This window comes from Micromys minutus, assembly GCF_963924665.1.
Source record: "Micromys minutus genome assembly, chromosome: 5".
Classification (NCBI taxonomy): domain Eukaryota; kingdom Metazoa; phylum Chordata; class Mammalia; order Rodentia; family Muridae; genus Micromys; species Micromys minutus.
Window position 1 is genome coordinate 66,358,981 of NC_137974.1, and position 18,217 is coordinate 66,377,197.

At 38.3% G+C, this 18,217-nt stretch overlaps 1 protein-coding gene across 23 annotated transcripts in view; it reads right to left on the reverse strand.

Annotated features, from left to right (window-relative positions):
- LOC308421223 (regulating synaptic membrane exocytosis protein 1) overlaps positions 1-18,217 on the reverse strand; it is a gene marked incomplete at both ends in the record, with an annotated part of 207,701 nt that overhangs the window by 50,543 nt on the left and 138,941 nt on the right. For 14 of the 23 annotated variants that reach the window (XM_080917491.1, XM_080917495.1, XM_080917494.1 and 11 more), the window contains one exon: positions 7,619-7,854. The exons of 8 other annotated variants lie outside the window; for them this stretch is intronic. In XM_080917491.1, coding sequence (XP_080773617.1) covers positions 7,619-7,854 — 236 coding nt within the window. The remainder of the gene's footprint in view (positions 1-7,618; positions 7,855-18,217) is intronic. One more of the 23 variants, XM_080917511.1, reaches the window with a different exon arrangement.

An 18,217-nucleotide genomic window follows, 5' to 3' on the forward strand; every position in this document is an offset into this window, starting at 1 on the left:
TGTACTATTCTCCTAATATAAAAAAATATATTCCTAAAAGATATTTCTACTTTAATCTCAGAGAAATTGTAGTGGTAAAGTTAATATTTGTTATGGCTAAAAATTAAAATATTCTATTAGAATAAGTACTTATATAATCAAAGCTCATATATTGTACAATACACAAATTATACACCATTTATATTAACACATATAAATTAATTTCATACAAATATGTATTAAAAGTATTAAATGTAAATTGCAGTATCATGTATGCAAAACCTATAAAAGAATTGTATATTTATATACATTTCCTGTGGTTTTGATTTTTTAAATTTTTTTAAATTGCACAACTTTATTTTAAAAAAAAAGATAAATGTACAGATTTTAAGGATTTTTGCATAAAAGTGTAGGAACACATTTTTGTCAGTACTTGATTCTTTTTAAAGGTTTGATAGTATGCATTAAAATCTTACTAGTTACAATGAGCATAAAGTACATGTAAAACAAGATGTAACCTGGAAATAGTCAAAGTTTTCTTGGTGTGTAAAGATTAAGCATAACGGTTTTTTCTTTTCTTTTTCTTTTTTTTTTTTTTTTTTTTTTTTTTTTTTTTTTTTTTTTTGGCCTTTGTTTTTTTCTTGAACTTCATATAGTCCGTTAGTTGTTTCTGGGGTGTTCAGAGCTTTCTGGGGTTAGTATCCAATTATCAGTGACCAAGAGTGGAGAAGTGTTCCTCTTTCTCCGCATCCTCGCCAGCATCTGCTGTCATCTGAATTTTTGATCTTAGCCATTCTGGTTGGTGTGAGGTGGAATCTCAGGGTTGTTTTTATTTGCATTTCCCTGATGGCTAATGATGTCTAATTTCTCAGACCGGGAGAGAGTGAACAGCCTTGTCTAGTCCCTGATTTTAGTGGGATTGCTTCAAGTTTCTCACTGTTAAGTTTTATGTAGGCTACTGGTTTGCTGTATATTGCTTTTATTATGTTTAGGTATGGGCATTGGATTACTGTTCTTTCCAAGACTGTTAATATGAAGGGGTGTTGAATTTTGTCAAATGCTTTCTCAGCATCTAGTGAGATGACCATGTGGTTTTTTCTTTGAGTTTTTTTTTATATAGTGGATTACAGTGACAGATTTCCGTATATTAAACCATCCCTGCATCCCAGGGATGAAGCCTACTGGATCGTGGTGAATGATCGTTTTGAAATGTCCTTGGCTTCGGTTTGCAAGGATTTTGTCGACTATTTTTGCATCAATGTTCATTAGTGAGATTTCTGAAGTTCTCTTTCCTTGTTATTGTGGCCTCAAAAAATGAGTTAGGTAGTGTTCCATCTGACTCTATTTTGTTGAATAGTTTGGAAAGCATTGGTATTTGGTCATCAATAAATGTCTGATAGAATTCTGCACTGAACCCATCTGGACCTGTGCTTCCTCTGGTTAGGAGGCTTTTGATGACTGCTTCTATTTATTTAGGTGTTATGGGATTATTTAGATGGTTTACTTGGTCCTGGTTTAACTTTAGTATCTGGTATCTGTCTAGAAATTCATCCATTTCCACCAGATTTTCCAGCTTTGTTGAGTATAGGCTTTTGTAGTAGGATCTGATGATTTCTTGAATTTCCTCAAATTCAGTTGTTATCTCTCCACTTTCCTTTCTGATTTTATTAATTTGGATACTCTCTCTTTGCCCTCTAGTTAGTCTGGCTAAGGGTTTATCAATCTTGTTAATTTTCTCAAATAACCAGCTCTTGGTTTTGTTGATTCTTTGAATGGTTCTTTTTGTTTCTATTTAGTCAATTTCTGCTCTGAGTTTGATTGTTTCTTGCTGTCTACTCCTCTGGAGTATCTGCTTCCTTTTGTTCTAGAGCTTTCAACTGTGCTATCAAGTTGCTAGTATATGCTATCTCCAGTTTCTTTTTGGAAGCGCTCAGAGCTATGAGTTTTACTCTCAGAAGTGCTTTCATTGCATCCCATAGGTTTGGGTATGTTGTGTTTTCATTTTCATTAAATTCTAGAAAATTCTTATTTTTTCTTATTTCTTCTTTGACCATGCTATCATTTAATAGAGCATTGTTTAGTTTCCATGTGTATATGAGTTTTTTGTTGTCTTTGTTGTTATTAAAGACCAGCCTTAGACCATGGTGATTTGATAGGATGTATGGGAGTATTTCAATCTTCTTATATCTATTGTGGCTTGTTTTGTGACCCATTATATGGTCAATTTTGGAGAAGGTGCCATGAGGTGCTGAGAAGAAGGTGTATTCTTTTGTTTTAGCATGATATAGTCTGTAGATGTCTATTAATTCCAGTTGGTTCATAACCTCTGCTAGTTTCACTGAGTCCTTGTTCAGTTTCTGTTTCCATGATCTGTCCATTGATGAGAGTGGGGTGTTGAGGTCTCCCACTATTATTGTGTGGGGTGCAATGTATATTTTGAGCTTTAGTAGGGTTTTTTTTTTTTTATGAATATGGGTGCTCTTCTATTTGGAGCATATATGTTAAAGTTTGAAAGTTCCACCTGACAAACTTTCCCTATAATGAGTAAAAAGTGTCCTTCCTTGTCTTTTTTGATAACTTGTGGTTGAAAATCTACTTTATTCAATATTAGAATGGCCACTCCAGCTTGCTTCTTGGGGCTGTTTGCTTGCAAGGTTTATTCCCAACCATTTACCCTGAGATAGTGTCTGTCTTTGTCTCTGAGATGAGTTTCCTGTATGCAGCAAAATGCTGGATTTTGTTTATGTATCCAGTCTGATAGCCTATATATTTTTATTGGGGAATTGAGTCCACTTATTTTAACAGATAGTAAGAAATAGTGGTTGCTGTCTCCTGCTATTTTTATAATTTAGAGGAAGAATTGTGCCTGTGTCTTTCTTCTTTTGGTTTTCTTGCTTAGGTATTTTCTTGTTTTTACTAGGATGTAGTTTCCCTCCTTGTATTGTGTTTTCCATCTATAATTCTTTGTAGTGCTGGGTTTGTGGTAAGATATTGTGTAAATTTAGTTTTGTCCAGGAATATTTTGGTCTCTCCATCTATGGTGATTGAGAGTTTTTCTGGGTATAGGAGCTTGGGCTGACACCTGTGTTCTCTTAGGGTCTGCATGATGTCTGTCCAGGATATTCTAGCTTTCATAGTCTCTGTTGAGAAGTCAGCTGTGATTCTGATTGGTCTACCATTATATGTACATGACCATATTCCCTTACTGCTTTTAGTATTCTTTTTTTCCTTTGGGCACTTGGTATTTTGACTATTATGTGTCTGAAGGAATTTCTTTTCTGGTCCACTCTATTTGGAGTTCTGTAGGCTTCTTTTATGCTCATGGTCTTCTCATCTTCACCCTCTTCTATTCCTATTATTTTTAGGTTTGGTCTTCTCATTGTGTCCTGGATCTCCTGGATATTTTGGGTTACGGGCATTTTGGCTTTTGCATCTTCTCTGAGTGTTTTGTCTACGTTTTCCATGTTGTCTTCAGCCCCTGAGATTCTCTCTTCCATCTCTTGTAGTCTGTTGGAGATGCTTGCATCTGTGACTCCTGATTTCTTTTTTAGGTTTTCTACCTCCAGGACTGTCTCTTTTAGTGTTTTCTTTATTGTTTCCATTTCCATCTTAAATTCCTTCTTCAATTCCTTCATCTTTTTGGTTCTGTTTTCCTCTAGTTCTTTGATTTCTTTGAGTGCTTTTCTTGTTTCCTCTTTAAAAGCTTCTATTTCTTAATGCTTTTCCTCCCTTTCTTGTTTAAGAATATCTATCATCATCTTGAGGTATGATTTTGGGTCTGAGTCTTCTTTTTCTGGAGTGTTTGGCATTCTGCTGTTTGCTGTGATGAGAGAGCTGTGTTCTGTTGTTTCCAGGTTGTCTTGGTTTCCATTGGGTATGTTCTTTTGCTTTCCTCTTGCCATCTTATTGTCTGTGATTATACATGGTCTTGTCAGTGATTGTTTCCTGTCTCTCCTGTGTACCTGGCCTGTGTCCCTGGATCTCCACTGTTCCCGGTGGCAGATGGCCTGAGCGTTTGTTCCACAGGCACTGGCCCTCTGGGTGGAAACCAAGTCCCTATGGCAGAGTTCCTGCTACCCTAAACCAATGGGGGGGGGGTCGCACTTTCTGCACACGCACTCAACCCAGACTTTTCTGCTCCCAGACTACTCACAGCACAGTCTCACTAGGCCTGTGTCCCTAGATCTCTGCTATTGGTGGCAGATGGCCTGAGTGCCTGTTCTGCATGCATGGGCCCTGTGGGTGGAAACCAAGTCCCTATGGCAGAGTTCCTGCTCCCCTGAACCAATTGGGGGGAGCGCTTTCTGCATGCTCGGCCCAGACCTCTCTGTGCCCCAGCTACTTGCAGCACAGTCTCACCAGTCCTGTGTCCCTGGATCTCCTAATTTTTTTTGAAAAGTAATTTTTCTTGATTGTGAACAAAGATCCAAAATACTCCTTTGTGTATACTTGGTGCCATAGAAACAAAACCAGGAAATGATGCCCTTGAGGACAGTCACTCGTGATGGCTCTAAACTCTACTTCTGGGTACTTTACATTTTTCAAAATGTGTTATCTATGGCAGCACAGAGTGAGGACCTGTGACCCAGGCTAGCAGCAACAAGTCCTACACTTGTCTGACTTTTACAGTAAAAACAATTAGACATTTATATCAGACACAAGCTCCAGGCTGTTTTAATATATTAGTAATATGCGGTGCCTTCTGTGAAGCATTGATTCATTCACTCCATTAAGAAGTCTCACATAGCTATTCCTTTACCAGAAGGCTCTCCGAAATTCATCACTAGTCAAATGTTAATGGTTTTATTTTATAATAACAAAAAAAAATTAACAAATACACAAGAGGTAAGAAATGGGGAATAATAGCCCTGGAGAAGGGTTTAGAAGAAACCTTAAAAGGAGCAGTCAATGGTATTTTAATTACAAAAGCTTTCCGTATTCCTTAAATGACAAGTTAAAACTGAGAGATGGGGGAAATTCCAGCTTGTTCAAAGAAGAAATGGAAATGAAGCTAATTGTTGGGCAATAAAGAATGCAGGGGTATAAATCAATAGAGGCAGTAGGGCATGACGTAATAAATAAGAAGCTGTTTAGAAGAAAATATTGTACTTTGGTGAATTCCACAGGAATGACAGAATATCATTTCTAAGGAAGCCGAAAGCAAGAGCACAGGATGGCAGAGTGGGGAGAGCCTCTGAGGTCACAGGAATGACACCAGAGTGTTCGTTCACAACAATAATTTAAGGGTAGATTATTAGAGGAATTAAAAAAAATGATCAATAAAATAAAACAAAGAAATAAAGTAAAGAAGAAAGGAAATTGTATTTATTAATTTCAGTAATTCTCTTTAATAAAGTTGCAGAATGTGATACCTGAAAGTTCACAGCAGGATACCCAGCGTCCTCCTCTGGTGGGGACAGGAGCAAACAGGGAGGTAAGGGAGGATGTGTGACAGTTGTTGGCCATTTACTCTTTCTAGTCCAAAATTCTTTTTGTACCTATGTGTTGCCATCAAATCTCACAAAGCACAGTACTTCATACAAGTAGTTAGCAGTGCACGTTACTTGGAAGGTAAGCATTATGTGGAACTCAACATATAACCACAGCTGGAATGAAATTTAAACCAATAAAGCAAAGGGGGGTGTTCCTATAAAAATATTTAAACCTATGATGATGCACCTAGTTTCTACATAAATTAAAGAAAATTATTTTCAGCTAATGAAGGAACTAAGGGGAGGTGGGAGGAAATCACGCAGAGAAGAAGAGACAGATTAGGAGAGAGAAGAGAGGGATATATATATATATATATATGTATATATGAATGATTCATACACATATATAATATTTATATGAATGAGACAGAGAAAAATATTCCCAAGCTGTTACGTTTCACATAGGCAACATAGGTTTCTTTACATGGCACTCAACGATATTTCTACAAGTGGTAATATTTTTCTTTCAATGAAAATATTAGTATCTGGGCATAGTGGTGCAAATTAATCCCAGCTCTCAGAAGGCAAGGTCAGGTGGAGCTCTGTGAGTTCAAGGCCATCCTAGACTATATTGCAAGTTCTGGGACAGAGAGGGTTATGTAGACAGACATAGTCTCATTTTTTTAAAAAAAATATTGTCCATTCTCATGTGATTGTGCACATATATGCCACATACCAGGGCATGCGAGTGGAAGTCAGAGAACAGTCCACAGATTTTGTTTTCTTCCTTTGTCCCTGTGTACCAGGGGGTGAATTTGAGGCATCAGGCTTTGGCTGCAAGTACCCTTCTTTCGCAGCTGAGTCATCTCCCTGGCCCAGGTTAAAATCAAATCCTCTGCACACCTTTCTCTGCAGAGTGTAAGGACATAGACACAGGTATGGGGGAAGGACGGCTACAAATTTGTCACAACAAAATAACACACAGGGGAACTGCTGCCTTCTCTACTGTTCTTTAAACAAAGAGACAGATAGACAAACCACCAAGGCAGACAAGTAGTTGTTCTACCAACATGGCGAACAACAACATAGCCCACTGGGATGCTAAACTATCCTGGTATTTTCTGTTCCTTGGTGTCTCAGACACACTTCTGCAGCCACAGACTGCATGTGCTCGTCCAGTGGTAAAATGGCTATAAAAAAAAAGCCTTCCAATTTATTTGTCAACATAATCCCACAAAATGTTGTTTAAAATAGATTTTCTAGAATGCCGAGTGAGCTTTGAGATTCTTTGAAAGCCTTCTTACATAAGTAAATCCTGTGACCACAAGAATATTGTTATTAAGGAGCAAAAAAGAAGCAATAACAACGGGATAACAACAGGAAGAGAAGCAAGCTGGCACGTTAAATTGTTTCACAGTTCCCTATGCCTTTGCTTTGTCCTAATATGAACACAGCAATAGTTTATGCAGTGTGTAAAAATCAAATATTATAAAATTTTAAGCAGTGCCTTATTGTACTTTGACACCCCTTGTTTTGGTGTGTACGCAAACAAGCACACCCTCAGGGTGCACTTCTTAAGGTTTGACTCCATAAAGAAATGCCTAAAGCACCCATTTGTATGCAAACATCCTTTGCATAAATCCACTGACCCATTTTTCTAAAGTAAAACCTGCTTCTGGGTTTTCAGTTGCATTGCTGCACCAAAACTCCAATACACGGAGCTCAATTGCATCCACACAGAGCCTCGACAAGTACACTTCGAGTTGCACAACTGACCTTTTCCTTTTCCACAAAAAAGTACAGGCATGTGTCACCTCGAGGGCGCGCATGCGCGTTAAGGAACTTTTTTTTTTTTTTTTTTTTTTGGAACTAAGAATTGTGTTGCCTTTCTTGTGCATGAACCAATTTAGATGTCAAACACTTCTTTGCATTTCCTTGAGTATCTGTAAACATGGCTTTTGTCATTTTCTTTCTTTTTTTAACTTAAAGCAAAATATTTGATCGCTTTATGGACCAACCAACAATACCTTCTTCGGTGAGCTGCACAGAAGGGAAGATAAGACCATACCTTTAGCAGATGTTTTTCAGACAGTAAAAGAGAAAGCAAACACACACACACAGTTCTATCTCAAGTCTTGGAGTGAAGACCTCAACCCCGGCATCTCCAGCGTAGCCCACAAGTAGGATGTGGAACGCACTGGGCTCACCTGTCTGGCTGAGCTGCGACGTGCTTCTGCTTCTTCGAGACACAATGGCCACCACTTTGGCACTCAGGCTGGACCTCCGCTTCTTCCCACCGGCTCCGACGGTACCCACGGCCGTGTCTGACTGGCTGCCGTCATTATGCTCCAGTGTATATATCTCTCCACTTACACTGGTGCTCTTGATGATCGCTCTTCCTGAAGTCCCCATCCGTCTGCCTTGCATTTTGGGGGTAAATGAACTATATTTACAAAGTAAAAACATATACGCATCCATAAATTACAGGTCAGTATAACTGAAACGCTAGAACTAATTTTTTTCCCCCGAAATAATCCAGACACACTATTTTTTATTAGATCAAACAGCCAGCTGAGGATACATGTTTTCAGATCAGATCACCTTTGTCTCTAAAATAATATTTATTTTATATGTGTGGATGATGGTGAGAGACGATCTAAATGCACCGAGAGCTCATGGGAATCAGAAGAGAGTATCAGATCCTTTGGAAGTGGAGTTACAGATGGTTGTGAGCTGTCGTGGGAGTGCTGAGAATTGAACCTGGGTCCATGGCAAGAGAAGTGACTATTCTTAACTGATGAGCCATATGTGCAGCCCTATCACTTTTCTTAAAGATGTTTGCAGAACTAAGACCCCCAGCATGTAAGTAGCGGATGTGCAGCTCGGTCTTCCCATGGGTTCCCCAACAAGTGCAGCAGGAGCTGTTGCCTGCCTGAGGATCCCATTCCCCAACCTGGGCTGTCTTGTCTGGCTTCAGCAGGAGAGGATGCACCTAACCCTGTAGAGGCTTGATGTGCCAGGGTGGAGGGGGGCGGGATTCCCAGGAGGGGCCTCCCTCCCTCTCTGAGGAGAAGGGGAGAGGGAATGATGGGAGGGACTGTGTGCTGGAGGGGAACCAGAGGAAGGTAGGCAGTGATCAGGATGTAAAGTATGTGAGAAACAAACAAACAAATAAATGATAAAAAAAAAAAAGATGTTTGCAGAAGAGAAGACAAAGTCTCACTTTAGCTCTCACTGGCCTAAAACTGGCTTTGTAGAGCAAGCTGGCCTGAGACTCACAGCAATCCAACTGACTTTGCTTCCCCGCTGCTGGGATTAAAGTTGTATAAGATCCACCTCCATGCCTGGCTCCAAGCTATGAACCTTTAAATGAGTAAAGAGAAATACTGCCCCTGCTGCCGATGGGAATCATAAACAACTCACAATGCTGTGACTTGAATGGTTTCTGACAATGTCTTAACAACTAATCCGTGTGGTCCCAAAATAAATTAGTCCTTCCCATTTTTTTTTTTTTTTTTTTTTGCCATCTTTGTTTGCAAACCCAAGTACACGTTAGAGGTAACATAGATCCATTCCTTGTCTTTTTTGATAACTTTTGGTTGAAAATCTACTTTATTCAATATTAGAATAATAGAAATGCTGGTTTTATTTTGTCATGTTTGGTTGTTATCTCTCAGAAGCCTGTTCTTTTCTAATGAGAGACAGAACAGAAGCAGGTCCAGAGGGGGAAAAATGTTGGGAGGGGCTGGGAGGAATAGAGGGAGGAAAAACTATGATCAGAATCTACTATATGCGAAATAATCTATTTTCAATAAAAGTAAAAAAAAAAGAGAATGAAATATACCAACTTGAATACTTTCTCTCTTGATACTTGCTATCATTAATTCTTCTGTGCCCTCATTTATTAATCATTTGAATGTATAATTCTACATTCTCATCAGGAACACTTTAACATACCCATTTCCTATTACTGACTTGCCCAGTTCTGTGGTGGATCTATATATAAACTGCCAAGATGGATCCTTTTCACAGTCACAAATTATCCAACCTCAATCAAACACTTATAACTAAGAAGTCAGCAAAATTGGGTGTATCAGTGCACATGGATGGAGGGCAGAGGCAGTCTCACATTGTATTCCTCAGCAGCTCTTTCCTTTCCATTTCGAGAGAAGGTCTCTCACTAGGGTCTGAAGCTCACCAATTAGTTTAGGCTGGTTGGCCAGAGAACCAACGTTTGCCTGTCTCTCTGCCTTCCAAAATCTGGGATTGAAAAGTCACCTTTTCTTGCTTTTTTAATGTAGGTTATAAGAATCAAACTCAGTTCCTCATGCTTGTTGTGTGTTAGCTAGTTTATCAGCTGGGCCATCTTTCTATTTACTTATCAGTAATTTTTTAACGCATTCTATCATTAGTTTTCTACTCTCTTTTGGTGATTTTTTCATTTTATAGTAAGGTATAGTTGGTGAAGAATTATAGAAAAAATTTTAATATGATCTATATCACAAGCAAACTCGAACAGTACAGAACAAACACATGCTAAGCTATATCTTCAGCCCTGTCACTTTATTCAAATATGTTTGCAGGATCAAGCCCTCATATGTAGCAGATGTACAGCTTGGTCTTCATGTGGGTCCCCAACAACTGGAATCGAGGCTGTCCCTAAATCTTTGCCTATCTGTGGTTCCTGGTCCCCTAACTGGGCTGCCTGGTCTGAAGAGGAATTGGCTAACCCTTATTCTTTCCTTATTATATCCACAAATGGAATTTTACTATAACTCTCAACTTCCATGTAAGACTACTAATACCATTGCTTTTTGGACTTTTAGCTAAGATCAAGTGTGAAATGTCATTTCACCAACAGTGCTACTTTGAAACTCAGAGCATAATTCCCTTAGGTCATGGTGAAGTTTAAAGTTACAGTCAAATGCCTCTTAGCAGATTCCTAATGTGAAAATACATTTAGGATTACCTAGGAGGGTTCAAAACATCTTCATGGATATTAGATTGCAACAACGCAATATTTTTTGGAATGCTGAGAAGTGGTTTTGGAATAACAGAAATGTGGGCAGCAAGAGTCGCTCTTTGAGAGGTCTGCAGTAAGAATTTACTGTAAACAATTGTGTAAAACAATCTAAGATTTATGTCTCCTTAGAATCTAAAGTATTTGTTTAGATGCATACAATGGTTTTTGCATAAAGATGTCTACTGCTCTCTAAAAGTCTTGGACTTGCTGTTCAATGAGAGAAGTCAAGGCTTTTCTGCTGAATTTACCTGTCAGCACAATCAGTCCAATTCATGAATACAAGTTTATGGATTTAGTGGAAATAAGCTTTCTACACCGCCCTGCCCTTTTCATCACTTCATTCGTTCAGCTGCCCTTGCTCTTCCAGAAATAATGGTAAGCCTGCACTGCTGAAGATAACAACTATGCAACTCATTAATATGGAGAAATCAAGCTGGTGCCTACCCTGAGCTTGCCCTTACTGACTAGTGTTCATGGTCCTGGAAGCTACTCTGCGCTCTACCAAAGGGGAAAGGTAAATAGGAACCCAGTAACAGGCCTTGTGATCTACGACGATGACCTGCCTGCAAGATGCATTCTCGGCAAAAAACTTGTGGGAGTAACCAACCAATATCTGATCCAGTTTAAAGTCCACTCCATGAGGACCTGAAATCAGATAGACAGGGACCCATGGGACAACCAGATACTGTTCTGCCAAAGGAGATAGCAATAAAATGGCCCCTAATGACATTCTTCTCAGTCTTTATCAGAGAAGCCTTTTGGTTTTACCTGCACTAAATGAGAACAAATACAAGGACCCACAAATGGTCAGTGGCAGACAGTCAGAGACTCTGGCACACTCGCAACTTCGAACACTTGACCTTAGCCAAAAGTCTAAGAGGCAATGAATTATTTTTTAATGAAAGTTGAGAGCTATAATAGAATCCCATTTCATGGATACAATAGAGAGAAAACAGGTTCATGCTCATTTAATCAACTGAGTTTATTCAATTAAAAACTTATTTTCAATGAAAAAAAATGTGTTGTCACCATCAAATACCTTCCCTTCAATCTGGGGGAACCCTACAGAAGAGGAGGTAGAAAGAGGGTATGAAGTAAAGAAGGTCTGTTAAGCACGTTAGGACCTAGACACATATGAAGTCATACAACAATAGTAACATGTACAGGGGGGTGCACAGATGTGGTCTAAGTGGAAAGACACTGAAAGGTGAAGGAAACACAAACCCCTGTCCCCAATCCAGAGGCTCTCTCTGATTTAAAACTGATTGAATGGACTCTCACTGGGTATACAAACCACTCTTAAGGCCAGACCCCGTGTTCAGTCACAGATTACTAACACAAACTGAACTCAATGTTATTTCCGGAGGTTGCCTCAAAATGCTTTGTCTAGACCTCTCTGTCCCCTTATAGGTCCTTTGTGTATTTATTATGACTTTTCATTTTGTGTTTGTATGGGGTTTCTGTATGTACAGGTGTGTGTGTGTCTCTGCGTCTCTATGTGCTTCTTATACTTTCTTTTGGCTCGTTGTCTTCTGTTTGTAGTATTCTTAAACTACAATTTTTATTTTATATTATGGCATTTTTGATGCCATTTAATATTCTAATAGGAGAAGGAAAGGGTGTAGATTCCAATGGGGGGGGCAATGTGAGAGGATCAACATAACCAGAACGTAATATATAAAGTAAAATTTGCTTTCAATCAAAAAGCTAATATTATCATTAATGTATACTTGGATCCTTTAAGATAAATATCAAAGACTTTTGCCTTATGAAGCTGTTTGGAGTCTTACTGCATGCTAATCCTATGGTTCATATTTTGTATTGACAAGTCTAAGGTCTGACCTTATACTCAGCACACAATGTATGCCTTTCCAAATCTAACATACCTTCCCATTTTCAAGCATGAAGTAAAAATGGGAGCCACAAACATTCAAATACCATGTAATCTAAGCCACCTATGCAGTCCAATAAAAGGTGCATTTTTCTTTTTTTTTTTTTTTTTTTTTTTTTTGCAAACTCCACGCCAACTACATGCTTCCTCAGTCTGCTTCTTTGTACTGAGTTGTGTCTAGTTTGTTTCTATCACTTTGCAAATATTGGATCTGGAAGCCACCACTGTTAAGACAGAAGAGAAGCCAGGAGATCAGGATTTTATTGACCTAGAGCACATGATCAAGATTTAAATCCTTATTCAAAATCTTTTCCTTCCACCAATCTTTGATATTCTTCAATGACTGTATGGCATGATTGTGTGAGCATGCTTTCATGCCATTGTACACAATCACACACCTTTCTGAGATCACCTTAAAGGAGGCGATCATCTTGTTGTTTTCTTTCTAAGGAGTGAATTAAAACATTAGCATTTCATCTGCTTCTCATCCCAGCATTTGGGAGGCAGAAGCAGGTGGTTCTGTTTGAGTTCAATGCCAGACTGGTCTACAGAACTAGTTCAAGGACAGACAAGGCTACACTTGAAAAGCAGAGAGGGGGAGGGAGTGGGGGGGGAGAGAAAGGTGGAAATTAAGGGATAGAGGGAGAGGGAGAAAGAGTGAAAGAGAGAGAGAGAAGAAAAGAGGAAGAGAAGTGGGACTCTGCTGTCTTAGAATTTCAAAATGAGGATTGAAATCTGCATTGTGGAGATGTCAAGATAGCTTGAAAATTTTAACTACTCAAGTTTATGAACACACTTAACATTGTTACTCAGAATGTTTAACAGTCATTTAAGGTTAAATGTAGAGATCTATATGAATTAGAAATTTCACTTTAAAGTTAAAACAAGGTTACCACATGGCCTAGCAATTTCATTCAGCAATCCACTCAAGATAAATGAGAACATGTATTCATAAAAAGCCATAAATGAATATCTAAAGCAACATTATCCAAAATACTGGAGGAGCGATAACTCAAATAACCCCAATTTGATGGGTAATAAAATGATATATGCCCACATAATGATGTATTATCAACTCCAAAATGAATAAAAAATATTGGCAGATGTTAAAATACAAATGAAATTGAAAACATCCTATGTGAACGGGAGCTAGGAAAAGATGCTGAGTATTACCAAAATCCATCTCAGAAAAATGTCTTTAGAGTGAAATCCATAAAGAAATGCTTCAAATCATTGGTTTTTATGCAGGAGGAAGACTTGGCATAGTATAGACATGTATGAATTTACTTGGGGAGATGACAGAAATTATACAGTTGGAAATGAGTATTGCTTCTCCACCTTTAGGAATGCAATAAAAGCCTACTGTTGTATACTTTAGGAATGAGTTTTATAACTTGGTAAATACCAATTTAAAAATAAATAGCCTTGTATCATTTCTAAATTCTACCAGCGGGCATATAATACAAACACATAATGTTATTTTAATAATACATAACTTAATTTTCTCTGGAATTCCTTTCTTAGTCATTAGACGGGGGCCTTATCTGTTAAGTAAATTAATATTTAATCAATATTTTGATATGGTGGTAAATGGGCAAGGATATAGCTAACTTGAGCTTTCAGTCTGAGAAACAAAAGCCTTTGATAATCAGTAATACACAAATTGACGAGTATGGGTAGAACCAGTAATGAGAACATCCTCACATGGAATGGGGTCTAAGCCTCCTGTGGTTGATAGATATTAGCCCCACAGGTCCTCCTGAAGGCCCATAGCCTTCTGAATGGAGATCTTAGTTCCTGTATCTTTATTTGTCATGAATGTTTGCCCAACCTCCTTACTGTGATAATACAACAAAAATCTGTCACCTAAAGGTACAAATACAATTGTAAAGACAGGCAGTAAGGACAGCCAATCTGGAACTTAGTAGGGCCAGAAGGACTTCATGAAGGTGGTAATAGTTTACTCCTATTGTGTGTGTGTGTGTGTGTGTGTGTGTGCGTGTGTTTGGCATGCTGTAAATGAGTATAAAATGACAAAGACAGTATGTTCGTACACATTTAGATGGAGAATGCCATCAGTATGGACAGGATAATTTTATGTAATTTTTAGGGAAATTATTACTATTAGTTAAATGCTAAGATTCCATCCATGGTTATATAGATCATTAAATTAAAGACTAATATTGGTAACATACAATTACAAGCATTAATATAAAAAGTAAGAAAAATGAAAGTGAACCATCCTTAGCTCCCTGGGATGTAACTGAGAAGATATTTTCTTCCTAGAGATATAAAGCTTAATGGGCCATATAAGACAATTGTATTTGTACCTTTAGGTGACAGATTTTTGTTATATTATCACAGTAAGGAGGTTGGGCAAACATTCATGGCAAATTAAGAGACAGGAACTAAGATCTCCTTTCAGAGAAGGCTATGGGCCTTCAGGAGGGCCTGTGGGGCTAACAAAAACAGCACTATTCTTATAGTTTCAGGAAATTCAGAATAAAAGATAAACAGAATATATATAATAACTAAATTAAATCACAATTTTCTCAAAATTAAAAAAAGATGGATAACAGGTACTTAATTTATAGCAGTAACTTATATTGTGAATCTTGTACTCCTCCTATGGGTTACAGAAAAATCTATCAAAGCCAGAGACCAGTTATGACTTCATGGTAAGGTTAAGAGAGGAATAACATAAGGCAAAATAAACAGTTAAGACTATACAGCACATGTTCCACACGACTGTTTACAGTGATGTTAAACTTCAATAAGAAAAAGTGTGCTACATTAAGTTATCATGACACATTCTGAATCAAGTATGGGAGATAGGAATAGGAACTTGCTGATCAATATTAGAGTGCCACACCCGGGCATCTAGCTAATAAGCCCCAGAAGATACAACAGTTGATAGACCACACGTATCAAAGTGCCTCCAGAAAGTGTTGGGGAAGAGCAGCTCAGAATAATACCTGGGGATGTATCAAAATCAGATCTGTTTAGATTCAAGCCTTTCAAATCTTCAGATGTGGTGGTCTTTTCCTATGTATTGAATCCTATCTTCATCAGGACATCACAGAGCAGTTCCTCCCTGGTCCACACTCTCTCTCTCTCTCTCTCTCTCTCACACACACACACACACACACACACACACACACACACACCACTACTGTACATCAATATTCACAATCTCCTAGCTAATGTTACAAGTGGAACATTAGCCAGGGAACAAATGGATGCTGTGGAGATTGAAAATGAATTAGAACAGTTTGTTCCTAAATTTCACATTTTTCTACATATTTCCTGATATGTAATATTATATACTAAGATCCATCATTAATTTTATTTCCAACATTTTTTACTAGCACATGAAACACAAGTCCTTTTTGCATATTGATCTTGAATCCAACGGTCTATTAATTACATCAGCTGGTTCTTCCGACTTTTTTTATGTCTTCTGCTCTTATTATCACATCAACAAAATGCTATAATTTATTTTCAATCTCCACAGCAGCCATTTGTTCCCTGGCTATAGGTAACACTGGCTAGGGGGGTTATAAATGTTGAACAGTAGCGGTGTGTGTGTGTGTGTGTGTGTGTGTGTGTGTGTGTGTGTGTGTGTGTGTGTGGGCCAGGCAGGAACTGCTCTGTGCTGTACTGCTGGGCACTATTAAAATCATTTCAGATTAACTTTTAGCCTCACAGTAGGAAGTACTGTTTCTTGGTTTGCTAAGATTGCATTTTTTTTTTAATACAAGGATGGACACTGTAATCCAGAATGATCTCGATATTATTATGAAGCCCAGGATGCCCTTCAACCCTTGAGAATAATTGTCTTGCTTCAGCTTCTCAAGCACCGGATGCTCAGATTATCAGTGTGATCCACCAAGCCTGGGTGTAAGATTGCATTTAATTGGAAATGTGTGTTTGGGCTTTTTCATGTATTTCTTTTATAAGCATATTTATTAGGTGGAAAATAAGCATTGAGATGAATATTTGACTTCTTCCGACCAGTTACATAGGCTGTTAATGCAACTTTGTATTTAGTGCTAATTTATTCTCACAGTCCTTTTCTCCTGTTCCCTACCCCTCCTCTTTGCTTTCTTCCCTCCTGAATTCAACATGTAGGTTTGTGGTGACTTGTTTTTTATGTCTTGTAATGACTTTAACAAAGAGCAGTTCTGAGTGAGGACTAAAAGACTGGCCCAAGAAAAGACAGACAGAGAAAGTGCCTTGGTAGATTAATGTATTTATCACTTAAGCACTTAAGATGGATAACTTCCAGATATTGAAAGAGAAACACAAATGGTAGGCTATCCACACTCAAAGGAATTGCTCAGTGGACTTTCAAATCTCCCATCTGTTGGGTCCTAAAGCAGGTATCAGTATCCCTGTCATTATCTAGATTGTCCAGACCTCTCATATGGCACAAACCATTCAACTCCCATGGAGAAAGGGAACTCATTCATCTTTCACCCACCTAAGAGTCCTGACAACAGGCTAGAAGACTGGCTCTTGCTCCTCTCTCCACACTGGGACATGTCTCCTTGTGTGGATGTGCTCTCTCTCTCTCTCTCTCTCTCTCTCTCTCTCTCTCTCTCTCTCTCTCTCTCTCTCTCTCTCTCTCACATATGTGTGTGTGTGTATACAGAAATAGACAGATAGGAATAAGTGTGCCCCACCTAGCATGTACTCAAAAACATGGTAGAGAGACAGTTTTAACTTTTTTTCCTGTTCACCTTGATTGGTTTTGTAAATTGCCATAAAGGCATTTACTTTTCATAATATTACTGATACATCTGTATAACCCCTATTATTTTTTTTTCATATCATGATTTACATATGAATCTCTGTGTTTTTTTGTAATATACAATTATGTTTTCTTTGCAGTGTTGACAACATAGCCTAGTATGTCATATGTGGTAGTCAAGCATTCATTCTATCCCTGGCCTGGGCTACACCACCATTCCCATGTGCTTAGCTTTGTTGCAATCTGAGATACCCGCAGGCAAGAGGCACGTCTACCACTGGCCATTTAGTTTTATCTGCCCCCTCCCCCACATTTAAGCTTCCACGTCTTTTTTTTTTTTTCTGAAAATAGGGATTTTCTTATTTTACAATTTTTCTAAGAAAGATCTGTATTTGGATCAGGGGCTTTACAAATCTGATAACTAAAAAATGCATTTCGAGTTACTGAGTTCTCACATTTGCCAATTTCAGAATACGGCATATGCTATCCAGGAGTGGAACTCCATGACTCTTCCTTCATAGTAAGAGAAAGGTAAAGACTGGATACAGAAAGCATGTAGGACCACTGTGCACAAAACATCCTGCGTCAAACAAGTGGATAAGAGTTTGTCTTCTGACTTTCACTTGCTCACCCACCTGCATGCAATCACTACACACACACACACACACACACACACACACACACACACATACACACTCACACACCGACAGGGAGAGTGTAGCATGGATTTGGGGTCCCTGGACACACAAATCACATGCTTTATTTTACTGCCTATGTTAATGATAGATATTTAAAGGTCCCTGTTTGATTAGTATGGCCCCTTCTTTTAATTAGTCATCTTGTCCCTTCTTTTTAGGAGAACTCAAAATTTTCAGTTGCCAATTATAGAGCATACTTTTTTCTAAAACCTATTTTTTTTAATTTTGTATCATTTTATTTTGATTATCTTTACTGGGGGAACATGCATGCCAAAGCATCTTCTACACCTTGGATCTCAAAAATCAAACCCAAACTGTCAAGGTGGGTTGGCAGGTCTCAATGAGCCAACCGTTTGATACAAATTTTCCTTTCCATTAGAAGAATGATAATTTTGTCTTCCTTTTGTGCAAAAATGGATTTGAAGTCTCTTGTCTGCTAGA